Source organism: Sporothrix brasiliensis (genome assembly GCF_000820605.1).
Source record: "Sporothrix brasiliensis 5110 chromosome Unknown Cont16, whole genome shotgun sequence".
Classification (NCBI taxonomy): domain Eukaryota; kingdom Fungi; phylum Ascomycota; class Sordariomycetes; order Ophiostomatales; family Ophiostomataceae; genus Sporothrix; species Sporothrix brasiliensis.
In genome coordinates this window covers 567223-580602 of record NW_024467135.1, presented here as the reverse complement: position 1 = coordinate 580602, position 13380 = coordinate 567223, and the positions used below count along the sequence as shown (strand labels likewise).

The window sequence follows — 13380 nt, the reverse complement described above, 5'->3', positions numbered from 1 at the left end:
AAGATAAACTCCGACGCCGTGCAAATAGCCGTGCAGCCGGCGTCGCTTGAGGGATTTATACAGGCTTCACACCGTTCGAGTAGCTAATAGAACAAAAGAATGCGAAATAGCGCTGGATATCATCTATGCACACAAAAATCGGGAAAGGTCCAAGCGACCGCCCGGCGCCCGCTGACCTCTCTGTTCGGCGACCTTGTCGTCATCGTCATCTCCGTCACTATCGGGGACAATTTGGTCTTCGCTGCCTTGAGGACGGTTCAGCGCCGCGACTTCGTCCAGATCGGCAGGTGGAAGGGGTACAAACGATGGGTTGATAGGTATCGAAGCCTCCATACCCCGTCGAATTCGTTTGGTGGAGCTTCGTGGCCGCTCTGAGCGGGTTACCGATGTGTTCTCGACAAGCTCGCCCAGGCTCATTCTCGGCGCGTTGGTCTGATGTTGGTTGGCCTGTCGCTGTGAGATGGACGAGGGCGGAGTGAGGATACTCGGCTTCGTTGTTGGTTTCTCGTGGCTTTCTATAAAGCTTGTGTCGGGAGTTGGTAGCCCGTGCGCGAATTTTAACGCTCCGGTGTACGAAAACCGGTCAAGTGATACACGAGTGATTGGGGTATCTTCTTGCGATGTGACCACATCCTCCGTTTGCTGGCTATTAAAGTCGGCTGGGCTGGCCGGGACCTCAACACCGTCGCTGTCAGGAACAATAGTACAATCGTCCGTCGGTCGTGCGTCCTCAAAAACTGACACTGTCGACTTTGCGGATTTGTTGGACATGTGAACATCCCAATCAACGATGTCCGGTAGACTTAACATGGCTTCTTCGACTGAATCGTCTGACATGAAATTTGAATCTGTAAGCCGAGTTGGCTTCTTTGTGGATGGGGAAGCAGCAACGGCAGCAAAGGTCACCGGGAAATACTTGCTGCGCTCAAAGCCTTTGGATGACAGGACGGGTGCCTTACTTTCATCAAAATAGAGCTTTGCCTTCTTCTGTGGCCTTGCTGAAGACATAGTGTCGCTCCGAGACCGGGCATCCTGATGAAATGAGTCGGACTGCGAATGCGGAGGTAGCATCGAAGTTGTCGTTCTTCGGTTGGAACTGGTGGCGGGATTAGAAGGAGAAGCACCAAGCTGTAAAAGACTAGATAAGGATTCGGTTTGTCGCCGCCGCAGTCGTGAGCTTTCTCCAATTGCTGATCCATTTCGTGATGTGTGGCCACCATCCACGTACGGCCGTGGCAGAGGAAACACACGGGGTGTCAGCCCATTCTGCGTCAAGGCTGCGACCTCTTGTTTGTCAACAGAGAAACAATTCGGGTCCATTGCACCTAGGGGTATCCGCTGTGCGGACTCGCGGCGTTTGGCAAAGTATTCGTTGATTGGTTTGCCGAACGGCTGCTGGTTTCCAGTGTTGGCAAAGGCTGAAATAGAAGGCGAGCTTCTTGGACCCGTAACACTGCTTGTGACGCTGCTTGCCCGTCGTTTTTTGCCCGGAGACAAGGGCAAAATGATGGGCTCTTTTGTCATAGGGTTTAGGCTGCCAATAGCAACACCTCGGGCGATATCATTGTCGATTTTTCGACCAATGAAGCACATTTCCTCGACATCAAGGCCATTTGTCGGCTCTGAGAGAAGAACAAGTTCTTGCTTGACAGGACAAAACACCCGTTGGTGAAGAAATGTCAGCTCTGCTTGGCGGAACGCGGCCATGTAGTTTTCAGAAACTTTGAATTTGCCATCAAACTGCAGCATGCGGACAACCTTTTCGATTGTTTTGTGTTTTCGTATCATCCGGTACGCGGTTTTGAGGCCGATGTTGCCAATTCCTTCAAGGTAGTCACAGCCACTGAGAATGGCCATGCGTCGAAAGTCTGTGTCAGAAAAATCTGTGAGCGAAACCTCTCTGCAGGCACAGAACTCTCGACGGTTGATTTCGATGCAGCGGCCGTGCGTATCTAGCTTTGTCAAAAGGCGTTTGGCTCCAAACACCAAAAGATCGGAGTCTTCGGAAATAATGCCGTTGACGAGACCCTCGCGTTCAAGATAGACCATTTGGGCATCAGCTTCGTAGGGAGCAACGATGTAGGGAAGACCGAGCTTCTTGAGTTCCTCGATCAAATGGCATGCCATTTCGGGGGTTATGTCGATTGCTTTTTGGAATTCAACAAATGCCTGCTTTGGGTTGCCGGCATTCATGAGCTCCTGGCCAGCCTTGCGGCTTTCCTCTCGGCGTTTCGCACGCGACGCTTCGGTAGAAGCTTTGCTTGGAAGAAAATCGCCATCAAAGACGAGATATGGCGTAACACCAAAGTGCTGGACCATACGGACGCGGTGCAAAACACTGTCGACATATTTTCTTGTTGGTCGACCTTGAGCTAGTTCCAAGGCACAGCTAATAGCACCGCGGTGCAGCCACCCATAGGCGTCGACAGCGAAAGTCTCACCGGTATATTTCTTCAGCTCTATGGGCCGCTGGATGGACTTGAGAAGGGGAAGCAATCCTAAACTTCATGTCAGCACGGCAATTCCGTCTCGACCAACAAATACGGCCAAGGTTCAGGAAATCATACCGGAGATACCCATCCTGAGGCCGCGAAGGAGGCAGCGCCCGGCAGCGGAGGGACTTTGGCTCAAGGATGGGCACAGGCGTCGGCCATGCGGTTCGGGTAGGTGATATGTCGTCGAGGCGGTAAAGCTGAAGTTTATGTGCAAGTCTAGGCGACGTCGTAACGACGATGCTGTGACGAACGCCAAAGTAATCGGTTCGTATGACAGACGTGAGAAGACCTTGTTCAAATGCGAAGACTTTTCAGGGCGTGTGAGATGGCGGCTGTCAAGAAACTGCTCGCGCGGTCCATGCAAGACGACCAAAGAGGCGAGAATTACAGACCGACGCGAGTCGGAACGCGAGGTAATATACGGCTGAAGCAACGTGGAGAATATAACGCGCTGAGACAGAAAGAGAATGTGTTGAAGTGTAAAGGGGCAGAAGAAAAAAAGAGATACGAAGTGCTAGAAGTATCTCTTCAGTTCAGGGCTGGTGAGGTAGGAGAGAAAGTCGCTGTTCTTTGGAACTTTGACGCGGCAAGACAGGAAGGAGCTGCTCCGCGTCGACTGGAGGTGGTTGCCGTACCTGGACAGGTCATGGCAGGTCGCGTGTTGAGTGTCCCACGCCGGCGTACGCGCCACACCACAGACAAGGGAAGAGCCTATTCTACACGACGAAGAAAGCGCGTCTCGCCCCAGCGCGTAAAAGGCCTGGCCTTACGAATTACTGCCAAATAGGAAATAGCGTCAAGCGGCCCGGTATTTCCAGGGCAACTGGAAAGTAGTGGGTCGCCCCTCCCCCGCTAGGTCCGAATCCGATTTAAGTGTTGTTCTAGAAGGTGCAACCAAAAAAAAAAAAAAAAAAAAAAAAAAAAAAAAAGAAAAGAAAAGAAAGAAAGAAAGAAGAAAAAGGCTAGCCAACGCTGAAATGTGAAGAATCCACCCTACATCACCAAACTCCAACACGCAAAACTCGGACGCAATACCTCTCAAAAAGACACGGCATCACTACGCAGGCCACGATGCAGCGAACACTAGACAAGACGCGCAAGCAGATTGTGAAGAAGAAGGGTCCTTTGGGGACGGTCCATGAAGGGTCGCGGGACTCCCGACGCTTGCGCAAAGCCCTGGCCCGCGATGGCCGCCTTGGGAAGCTCGCGACGAGCAGAAAGATGCACGAACAGTCATTTGGTATGAGCATGTAATGGCTGGTTTCCTGCCTGCAGCGTTATTGCTTTGGGCTACGGCTGACACGCAGCAGTCGATCGTGCAGGGTTTTTCCAAGATTCCGTTCGCGAAACGGGCATCGATGTCTTTGACGCCGACCAATTCATAGCTGCTGTGAAGAGGTACGCCTGAATTAGGCCCTTGTCTGGGTATTACACCCGTTCTCTGATTAGAATGTGCGGTGCTAACAATTCAGTTTTGTGCACCAGTACGACGAGGAGATGGACGCGCTGAAGCGGACTCGTCGACCGGGGCGGCCAGCTAGTACGCGTGAGGATGCGCTCAAGGTCAAGATGATTGCTCTGGAAAAGGAGTTTCAGAATGGATTTTGTAGGTTTCAACGGCTGCGTGTTTTCAAAAGTCCCAAATGGCTAACCTGGAGCAGTGGCTCCCGACCTCACATCGAAAGACAATGTTTCGGCTCTGGAGCGGTGGGAGGGTTCGTGGTTGCAGTTGAACAGTCTTTCCTGGGTGCGCATCAACGAAGCGGGTGCTGTACGGCCGGCAACCTTCCCCCCGAACAAGGACTAGAGACTTGGACGAAGAATCCTTTGCCTGTCCTTGCAACACCAGCAAGTGTGCAACAGTGGCACGTACACCGCCTGGCGGACGATGTGCGCGGCAAGCAGCACTCGGAATACGGGGGCAGAGCACGAAGCCGGAGACGATGCACAATATGGGCGCTGCTGGTGACAAACAGCCGCCATAGCGTTACTACTTTGGCGACGTTGAGGCTAGCCATTGGTGTTCTTCGAGCTTCCTGCGAGTGCTTCGCCTGCATTTTCGTTCCGCGTCGATTACCGGCCGTCCGAGTGTCCGGCGACCCGACGTTACTTTACGTTGGCTCACTTTAAATGGATGTTTCTCGTCGCGCATTGGAGGACAAATTGGGGCTGTTGGGAACCGAGATACGGAGTTTTTGCCCTGACGCTCCCGCGGAGACGGGTGTACTATGGTTGCTGTTTGCGCGTTATGCGACTTGGCGACGGGTGTCGGCAACTTCTATTCTTCGGGAACAAACGGGGCAACTCTTCTCTGCATACCTTCCGTCCGTCGTGGCCTTTCGCTTTTACGGATACGCGCAGCCACACCGTACCCCCTGTCCTAAGGATCTTCTCTCTCCACCAGAAAGTGGCGAGCGGCAGCCGCGAGAACTGCTGTGTTGATTATTTTCTGCTACTCCTCTATTCGCTCTTTCGCTCTCCGCGCATATGCATATGCAGCCCCGAAATTTTGAATGTGTCAGGTCTGTTGAGATATGCCCTGCCATCAAGTCTCCGGAGCGTCATCTCGAAGATCGCCCAACCTAGAAATGAGCCCTCTATATGTATAAGTATCTTATCTAGTGGAAGGCTTGTATCCGTCGCGATGCTGTTGCTTTTGTTTGTTGAGTTGATTTCTTTTCCCACCTCGTGTCATGACCTCTTTCATGCGATGCTTCGGAGCGAGTCAAGCGAAATATTTTGTAGAGGCACACAGGTTACACCAGGAGTCGTTGAGGCACCGAAGCCCAGCGTCTACGGTCGAAACCACCCTGTTCCAGCCTCCTTGAGCCTGTGTAAACTAACGTCCCTCAGGCCAACATCTCTTTCCGTACCACTATATTTCCTAAATGCCTTGGTAAGGCTTCCCCTCGACGCACAAAATCAGCATGGTGCCATGGCGAAAAGGGCAGCAGCTAGCCGTCGCACGTCGAAATGTGAAAGGTTACCCCAAGACAAGAAAGACGACGAGACCACCCCTGCGGTCGAAATTGATGAGGCGATATTCCCATGCTAGGGTTTGCAGCTGCCTCGTTGTCTTTGATATATCTACCTGAAACAGAACTGAGGCACCTCTACCCGATATCTTTCGCCCTGCCCAATTTGTGCTTAATGACCAGACGGGCAGCCCAAGCTAGTAGAATCTCAGTCTATTCCTCATGAAAATAAAGTTGCAGATGCGTTGTGCTGTTCACCATTTCTTGTATTGTTTTTCTTGATATACGGAGTATCTACTTCTGCCGTTACATTTGTCTCAAAAAAGCGGCCATGTCTCCTCACCTGCGGAGACCTTCTCGTATGTTTCCTCAGACACTCCTAGAAAACGGTTTGTCCCAGCTCTAGCCCATGTCCTTCCACGGCTTTTCCTCGCGCCCTGCATGCCCTTTGCTGCGTTTCCCTACTGCCTTCTTTTGTCACGCTGTGCACTGCGCTGAAATCTAAGTTGTGCATCAATTAAAGTGCAGATGCAGACAGATTCCGCCGCGTGGCGCAATTTTCCCTTCTTATCTATACTTGTTCTTTCCAGATGCACGAGCATGTATACAAAGGCGTGTATATCTAGAGAACGGGGCATATCATGGCAATGACAGAGTGGGTAGCTTCTTTTTAACCCTATTAAGGGAAAATACCCTTTTTCTAGGCCGACAGGTACCATAACTCTTTCATATGTGCCGCATGACGGATAGCAGGAATAAGACGATGTCTTGACATGTTAAGGCAGACTCGCTTGTATATGTTCACTTGGTTCTCGTACCTTTGAAAGAAAAAGGAAATAAATGTTACAGCACAAGCCAACTTACATGTCCCCAGATCAGAGCACCCTGAAGGATTACTGACCCCCGGACGCAAATCAGATACTTTTGTCTCTAACGATCCCTGATACCACGCAACTTTCGGCCACCATGCGCCTTTTCGTGAGAACAACCAATTCTCATATATAACGCTCCTGTCCCCCTCCGTCTCCCCATGACCGCCGGTGGATGTGGCTATATGGATTAACAAGCGTAGACATGAACCAGAACGCTTGTCAACCAGCTCATTGGCACTCACAAGCTGGAAGGTTTCCACCAGCCAGAACTCAACATAGATCTTACGCCTCCTCTGTATGCATGTACTGATCTTCTTTTCTTTCTCTTGCCGTCCTTTCATGTCGTGCATAGGATTTTTTTTTTAAAAAAAACCTAATTTGGCTAACATATTTAGTAATCATGTGTCTCTACGTTTCCCACGTCCGTATCTGTTGTCTTTGCAGCCATGAAGATACAGTGCTCATTTCGGAGAGCCTGTGCCTAACGGCACGCCGTAGCGGCGTCTTTGGCAGCTGCGGTACCGGGCCAGGCATTCAGCGCAGTCCGACACCCTATCAGTGTTGGGGTTGCAAAGAGTCCTTCGAGTCGCGAATATCTCGAGTGTCATCAACAAGGCGTCGAATCAGTCTCAAGTGACGAGTTTTTGACAAGACGAGCCAGCGCCACTGGCCGGCCCTCGAGTGCCATATCGTGAAGAGCGGTGATAAGCCACGCCTGGCCTGTACGTACGCCAGCAGACAGGTCACGCAATACGAAGTGGGAAGACATAAAAGCGGTGTTGTGGACTTGGGCAAGAAGCTACAAATAGATATGGCGCGTTGGGAGAATAAAAAGAGGCCATGACACTAAAAGGATTACCGAGAGGGAAAGGCAGGACCTATCCTTAGCCAGGGTTGTGGGAAGGGACAGGGAATATATTCCGCGCCGATAGTTGGGTCTTGGTCGTGTATCTCGTTTTTTTTTTATCTTCATGGCATGGCTTTTATATTCCTTTGCTGATACTTGGCTCGACTTGTCAAATGGCTCACGGTTGTAGTGTGAAAGAGAAGGCGACGTCGAAAAGGCATCGTGAGTTTAGACTTTTTGGCCCATTTCCGTCTAATTTCACTGTCGAAGCCAAGTCTGCAAATTACACAATCACGTGGGGCCATTTTTAACCAATACATTGACGGCATTGGGCTGTCAAAACAGTGGTGGGGCAACGTCTCTCACAGCTAGAAAATTTGGGCAAAGCTCTGGAGGATTTTCAGAAGCTTGTAAGTACGTCGCAATATCCGCCACACATTCGTCGCATGCACCGCTCTGTACCAGAACTCGACAGTTACCTTTCTGCAAACACTCCATAAGCACAATGATGTCTCTGCGCATGGTTTCCCGTGCGGCGCCCCGCGCCGCTGCCCGCCTCAGCCGCGCTCCGACCGTTTCCCGGTCGTCTCTGCTCACCTCGACCGCCGCCCACCCGTCGGCGTTCCAGATTGCCAATGGCCTGCGCTCTGCAGCCCTGATCCGCACCAGCGTGTCTGCCTTCTCTTCGGTTGCTGCCCGCCGGGCCCCCGCTAACAACGAGATTGACGAGGAGCTGTCTGCCAAGCTGTCCAGTGAGATTCAGTTTGAGACGGAGATCCGTGAGAACGAGCCCGAGGCGACCAGCGTCAAGGATTTCCTTGAGAGCGGCCTATTTGAGATTGAGGACGTTCCGGGCCGCGAGGAGGTTGTTCTGCGCCGTACTTACAACAACGAGAAGTACGTTTTTGCTCTTGGGGGAAGACGGGGCGGAAGAATGGCAGAAAATTGGTGTCTTCTCTCCCGACTGTGAACTGCAACTAACAATATTCTCTTTTCAGGATCACTGTGACGTTTTCGGTTGCCGACCTGGCCAACTATGACCCCGAAATGTACGACGAGGACTCGGCGTTGGCTGACGAGGACATTGAGGGTGGCAACAGCGCCCGCAAGGCCGAGGAGGCCGGTGCCGAGGACGGCGAGGACATTGATACCGACTCTGCGTCGGTCCCGTGCCGCCTAGCCATTGTCGTCGAGAAGCCCGGCCAGGGTGCTTTGAGTGTCGAGGCGACGGCACAGGACGGCGGTCTGGTTGTGGATAACCTGTACTATTACAAGGATGCCGCCCACGCCCACGAGGCCACAGCCGACGCGGCCCACTCGGCGCAGCGCGTGTACCCCGGCCCTGCCTTTGGTAGCCTGGATGAGGACCTGCAGGTGCTGCTTGACCGTTACCTGGAGGAGCGCGGTATTACGCAGGCGCTGGCCGTGTTCGTGCCGGACTACCTTGATGCCAAGGAACAGCGCGAGTACCTGGGTTTCCTAAACAACCTGAAGACGTTTGTCGACGCTTGAAGGGAATAGTGATGAATGCAAAAAATTGCCTCTGTAAAAATACTGAAAAACAGGAAACTGTTTAGTAGGAGGTTTGGTTTTGATGTACATGTATTTTATGATCCTCACTCTAGCATGAAGAACTAAAAAAATACGCATGAACGATGGTTTTGACGCCATCTGCGGCTTGGTTGATGACTGCATTTAGCTTCCACACTGTTATGAGCGTGCTCGATTATTCGTGTTTATATGTGGTGGTCGTATCTGGTGATAACAGTTGTGGTAATGAACGGAAGTTGCCGGATCTATGAGTGTCCAGTGTCTTTGACCTTCAACTGTTGAAGCTATATGCGAAGAGTCCGGAAGGAGTCGATCCTGTGCTAAGCGGGACGAACAAGGTGAATGTAACTGGGAGAAAACGAAAACTGACGTGACCCAAATGGACTGAAATAAATGCAACTGCACAAAAAAAAAAAAAAAAAACGCCGATCAGGTTCTTTGGTCCCAGCAAAAAAGGGTGCCCGGCATCCTGGTTCGTTCAGCCTGCCCCATGACTCTATAGCCTTCCTGTATCGTTCAGATCTAATGAATCTGGGGTCAACAAAGTGAGACCCCTCAAGTAAAAGGCATATGCACACTCTACTTGTACATGAATGCCAGCCACGCTAGCCATGAATGCATCCTCTCAAGCAACCACTTCAGTCGCGTCATCTGGCACGGTCCCAGTTGTCTCTTCCTCTTCCTTGGCTTCCGCATCAACATCCACGATGCCGACCATGCTCCAGTCGCCATTTTGTGCGCGTTCGAGCACCTGGCGACCCTTTTCAGACAACTCGGGCTTGCCGCCGTTGCCAGTCACCTGCGTGAAGAAGACGGGGTTCCAGGCGATGCCGGTGCGTTCGCGCTCGCGCGCCTTTTCACGCTGGCTCTCCTCAAGCTCCTGTTTGATGCTCGTCGCCTTGGAAAATTGTTTGGCGAGGATGGCCTTGGTGACCTCTCCCCACAGCTGCAGCGACTCGTTCTTGAGCTGCTGGTCATCTGGCGGAATCACTTTCTGCGCCACGGTAAGGGGGGCGATATCGATAATAGTTGTTTGGGCCTCGGCAGGTTGTGTGTTCTGATAATGTTAGCCTCGAATATGAAGAGCTTACATGGGACAGCCCAACTCAACCCCCCCGCGGACAAAAAAAAAAAAAAAACTGAAAAGAAAAGACAACAGGACGGTGATCTGGGCAAAACATACAAATGGTTTAGGGCCCATTGTAAAGGTAATCTTCTCCTTCCACGGCCCGTTTAACCGCACGAGGACGTCCTCGTCTGGCACGTCACGGATCCGCATCTTGTCGTCGTTCTTGGGGTCGTAGCGAAAGATCACACCATCCACCATGTTCGTCGACCGGCTTAGCCAACCCTCATCGTAGTAGTGCAAGATGGCCTTGAGCTTCGTTTCCGGGCAGGTGATGTAGGCCATGTCGCCGACGCTGACGCTCAGCGCGCCGCGCAAAAGACCGCCCAGGTGGGCCGCCGGGTGGGTGAGCTGGTACGTCTCGTTGTCGCGCTTCTCCAGCGTGATGAAAATGCCCAGGTTGTGCTCGCCCGGCATGACCTTGATGCTGGTTCCGGTAAATTTGGCCGTGATCTGGTCGAACCCGCGTGCATGCAGGCCGCGCTCCGGGCAGCTAATGTAGAAGGCGCTGACCGGCGGGTGGTGTGACGTCTGCTCGGTGAGATATGACACCCGGACCTTGGCATTCCGGGGGTTGGAGCCGCTCTGGGGCACAGAGAGGTTAGGGGTGCGGGTGCCGGCGGCGGCGGCGGCGCTCTTGGAGCTGCCGCGGGACATGTTGGACTTTACGCTCGACGCCGAACTCGACGCTGCAGTGCCGTTTGTCTTGGCAGCACCGTCAGCGACGCCGAGCAATTCTTGGTGAACAATGCGCGGGGCATTGTCTTCGGCATCCCAGTTGCAGCGGAAGAACTCGCCCAGGCACGAGTTGTAGGGCTTGCATGGCCGGCCCTTGGCATATTTGAGATCCTTGGTAAACCAGAAGCGCAGCACCTCGAGCATGCGGTCGAGGGGTTCGTCGGAGGTGCCAATGGCAATAAACGAGTTGGGAGCGTCGAGGTAGTTCCAGTATTCAAGGTTGGGCGTCGGTTCGAGCAGCTGTGATGGCAACGAGAAGCGCACGGCAGCTAGGTCCGAAACGCCAATGAACCTGAAGAGACATCCGTTAGGTCGGGTCAGGTGCACAACAGCAAGCGGGCGCAGCAGCACCACAACGAGACTCACTTCTTTAAGATGGACAAGAACGTCCGCAGCTTGGAGCCGTCGGACTGCTCTTCGACTTGGGGGGTGGCGGCCAGCTCAGCCATGATGGCAGACGAGCAACAGCGGGACTAGAAGTAGATAATGCGAGGGACAGAGCTATTGGATGGAGATGAAGTAGGAGACAATATGGAAGAACAAGGAAATGAAGTTAGATCGCAATGAAGTGCAGCCACGTCGATACGGGCCTGTCGTGGCGAAATCGAGAACTGGCGGACTCCCGTTTTTTCGGGGCGCTGGAGCGGTGTCGCTGGAGGAGGGGCGAGTTAGACAGGTCACAGATCATAACTGGACGACAAGTCGCGCAGGTGAGTCAAAAGACGGCACGTCGGCCGGCGAGGAGTGGGAGGAGTGGCTCACAGCAACAGGGCGAATCGATCGGAATATGAGAAGGACCAAAAGACGAAAGTCAAGCCGGGGATTCTTGCGATGAAATGTGCGTGAAAAAACAAACAAGAAGGCAAGATATAAAAAGACAAGAAGGTGTGGATGCCGCGAAAGCTCAGCAAAAGCCGCCGCTAATCTCGCCTGGCGGCGTTTCGCGATTGATTGACGGCCGCTGGAAATGGGCCTCTTCAGGAGAGGAATGCAGGCGAGATAGACACTAAAAGCGGCAAGGGCGACCAAAATCGGGGTTCGGACAGTGTGGAGCAGAGAGGACAGAGCAATGCAACCTGCCAGACAGCTGAGAGATGGCGATGGCAGGAAGCGACAGTCGCCTGGTCAAGTTCGTGCCACTCCCTCGCCCCTCGTCTGGTCCACTATGATCGCCTAAAAGCACTACCAATGGCCTGTACGATAAGCCGATAAGCGCCAACTTGATCGTCGCGACCGACTGCGTCTTTTCGATGGATGAAGACAGATTAGGGAAGCTCTTGTAAGGGCGGTAAGGACAGAAAAGATCTAACGACGACAGGAACTTTTGAGATTCATATCCACTGGAAAGAGAACAAGGAAGAAGATAACGGTCCTCCGCAAATCCCGGCAAAGGGAAGACGCGGAGTGGAGGACCAATGCGCTGTGTACTTCGTAATAGATCGTAAACTGTCCTCTCTCGTGTCTCGTGTCTCCAGTTCCTCTACTCGTTTCGCAGCCCCCTTCCGAAGGCCTCTTTGTTGCCACCGATTTTTGTCCCTTTGCTGAACATGCCATAAAACCAATTTGTAAGACACACAACAAGACCGCCTTCTCTCTTTTTGCCCGCGTGGCTCGCCGAAGCCTCGTGCTCCCTCTCGTTAGCCTTGCCGCTTCGCAAGCCAATCATTTCGCCACGCGCGTCGTCCTGCGACGCCCAGTAGTCGAACTAGGAGCGCCGGCGGCAGCACATGGGCTCATGTGTACGATATTGATGGAGGAGAGCTCGTCTGGCACCTAATGGATCGGCTCTCTTCGACAGTTTTTTCGACTTGTTTTGCTTGCCTCCTCTCACAAGTTTCCGGCCAGGTCACTCGACCATTGTGGTGACTAGTCCCGTTTCATTGTCGCTCGAACCGTGGGAGGGGAACAGTGAGGCAAGGGATCTGGCGTGGTCGTTTGACAGATATCGCATTTTGAATAAGTTGAGAGAAGACATGGCTGGTGGGCGTTGAGTCGTTACCACCGCGTGGCACCTGTTTAGTCAGCTAACAACAACCCCGACTTTGTCATCTCGCGTTAAGCCCAAATAATAGACGAGTGTAAACAATTGCAATAGGGGTGCGCATCGGGCAACATCCTGGTATTCCTGCGTGTTGATTGGCCTGCATGTCAACCTGTTCTGTGCTCTTTGACATCCCCCATTTCTTCAGCAGCCCACTTGCATGTTCTGGTCAAGTATGTTCAAGCAGCAACCAAATTGTTGCAGTCAAGTCACTCTTTACTTGACTTTTTGCTCGGTCAATTTCCGTCGTCATTGATTTTTGTCGTTTCCCCAGGATTGCATGTTGTGCATAACTAAGAATAAAAAGGACCAAAATCAAACGTTCCATTATACTTAACGTCTGGTTATTTCTTTTTCTAAATGCCAGAAATACAGGTCATAACAGACATTCACGAGACGATTACACGGCCGATATTCCATGGACGAACAATTTTTAAATACATTATCGCCATCACTGTCTGCAGAGAAGTATGGCAGTATTATTATGAACGTCAACCATATGCTCGATGCAATGCAATCATATGACAGAGCAATGTCGAATATAACCAGAGCAGCTCCTTCCCAAAGCTACCTATCATTTTCTTCTCTTCGCACGTCTCGCCGAGGGCGCTGAAAGCAAACCCGAGATGAGACGACAACAACTCCACCAGTGGATGAGACAGCTTCCAGAATGCGGCTCGCACCTCACCAGAATGGGCCAGAATCGCCGTATTAAACCCGCAATAGGTCTCAGGA

At 52.3% G+C, this 13380-nt stretch overlaps 4 protein-coding genes across 4 annotated transcripts; 2 read left to right on the top strand and 2 right to left on the bottom strand.

The window, feature by feature from the left end:
• Nucleotides 1-123: 123 nt before the first annotated feature.
• Nucleotides 124-2127, bottom strand: SPBR_04144 (exodeoxyribonuclease 1; the record flags this gene model as incomplete). Its single annotated transcript, XM_040762427.1, has 2 exons — nucleotides 124-998; nucleotides 1251-2127. 2 exons carry the CDS (start codon nucleotides 2125-2127, stop codon nucleotides 124-126), a joined length of 1752 nt encoding a protein of 583 aa, XP_040621457.1.
• A 1439-nt stretch (nucleotides 2128-3566) lies between these two features.
• SPBR_04428 (translation machinery-associated protein 16) lies at nucleotides 3567-4302 on the top strand (the record flags this gene model as incomplete). The annotated part of the gene is made up of 4 exons (XM_040762711.1): nucleotides 3567-3735; nucleotides 3806-3893; nucleotides 3968-4101; nucleotides 4157-4302. The coding sequence occupies 4 exons, from the start codon at nucleotides 3567-3569 to the stop codon at nucleotides 4300-4302; spliced, it is 537 nt and encodes a 178-aa protein (XP_040621456.1).
• A 3392-nt stretch (nucleotides 4303-7694) lies between these two features.
• SPBR_04347 (complement component 1 Q subcomponent-binding protein, mitochondrial) lies at nucleotides 7695-8701 on the top strand (the record flags this gene model as incomplete). Its single annotated transcript, XM_040762630.1, has 2 exons — nucleotides 7695-8086; nucleotides 8188-8701. 2 exons carry the CDS (start codon nucleotides 7695-7697, stop codon nucleotides 8699-8701), a joined length of 906 nt encoding a protein of 301 aa, XP_040621455.1.
• A 664-nt stretch (nucleotides 8702-9365) lies between these two features.
• SPBR_04191 (uncharacterized protein) lies at nucleotides 9366-11053 on the bottom strand (the record flags this gene model as incomplete). The annotated part of the gene is made up of 3 exons (XM_040762474.1): nucleotides 9366-9797; nucleotides 9924-10896; nucleotides 10971-11053. The coding sequence occupies 3 exons, from the start codon at nucleotides 11051-11053 to the stop codon at nucleotides 9366-9368; spliced, it is 1488 nt and encodes a 495-aa protein (XP_040621454.1).
• Between the last annotated feature and the right edge of the window lie 2327 nt (nucleotides 11054-13380).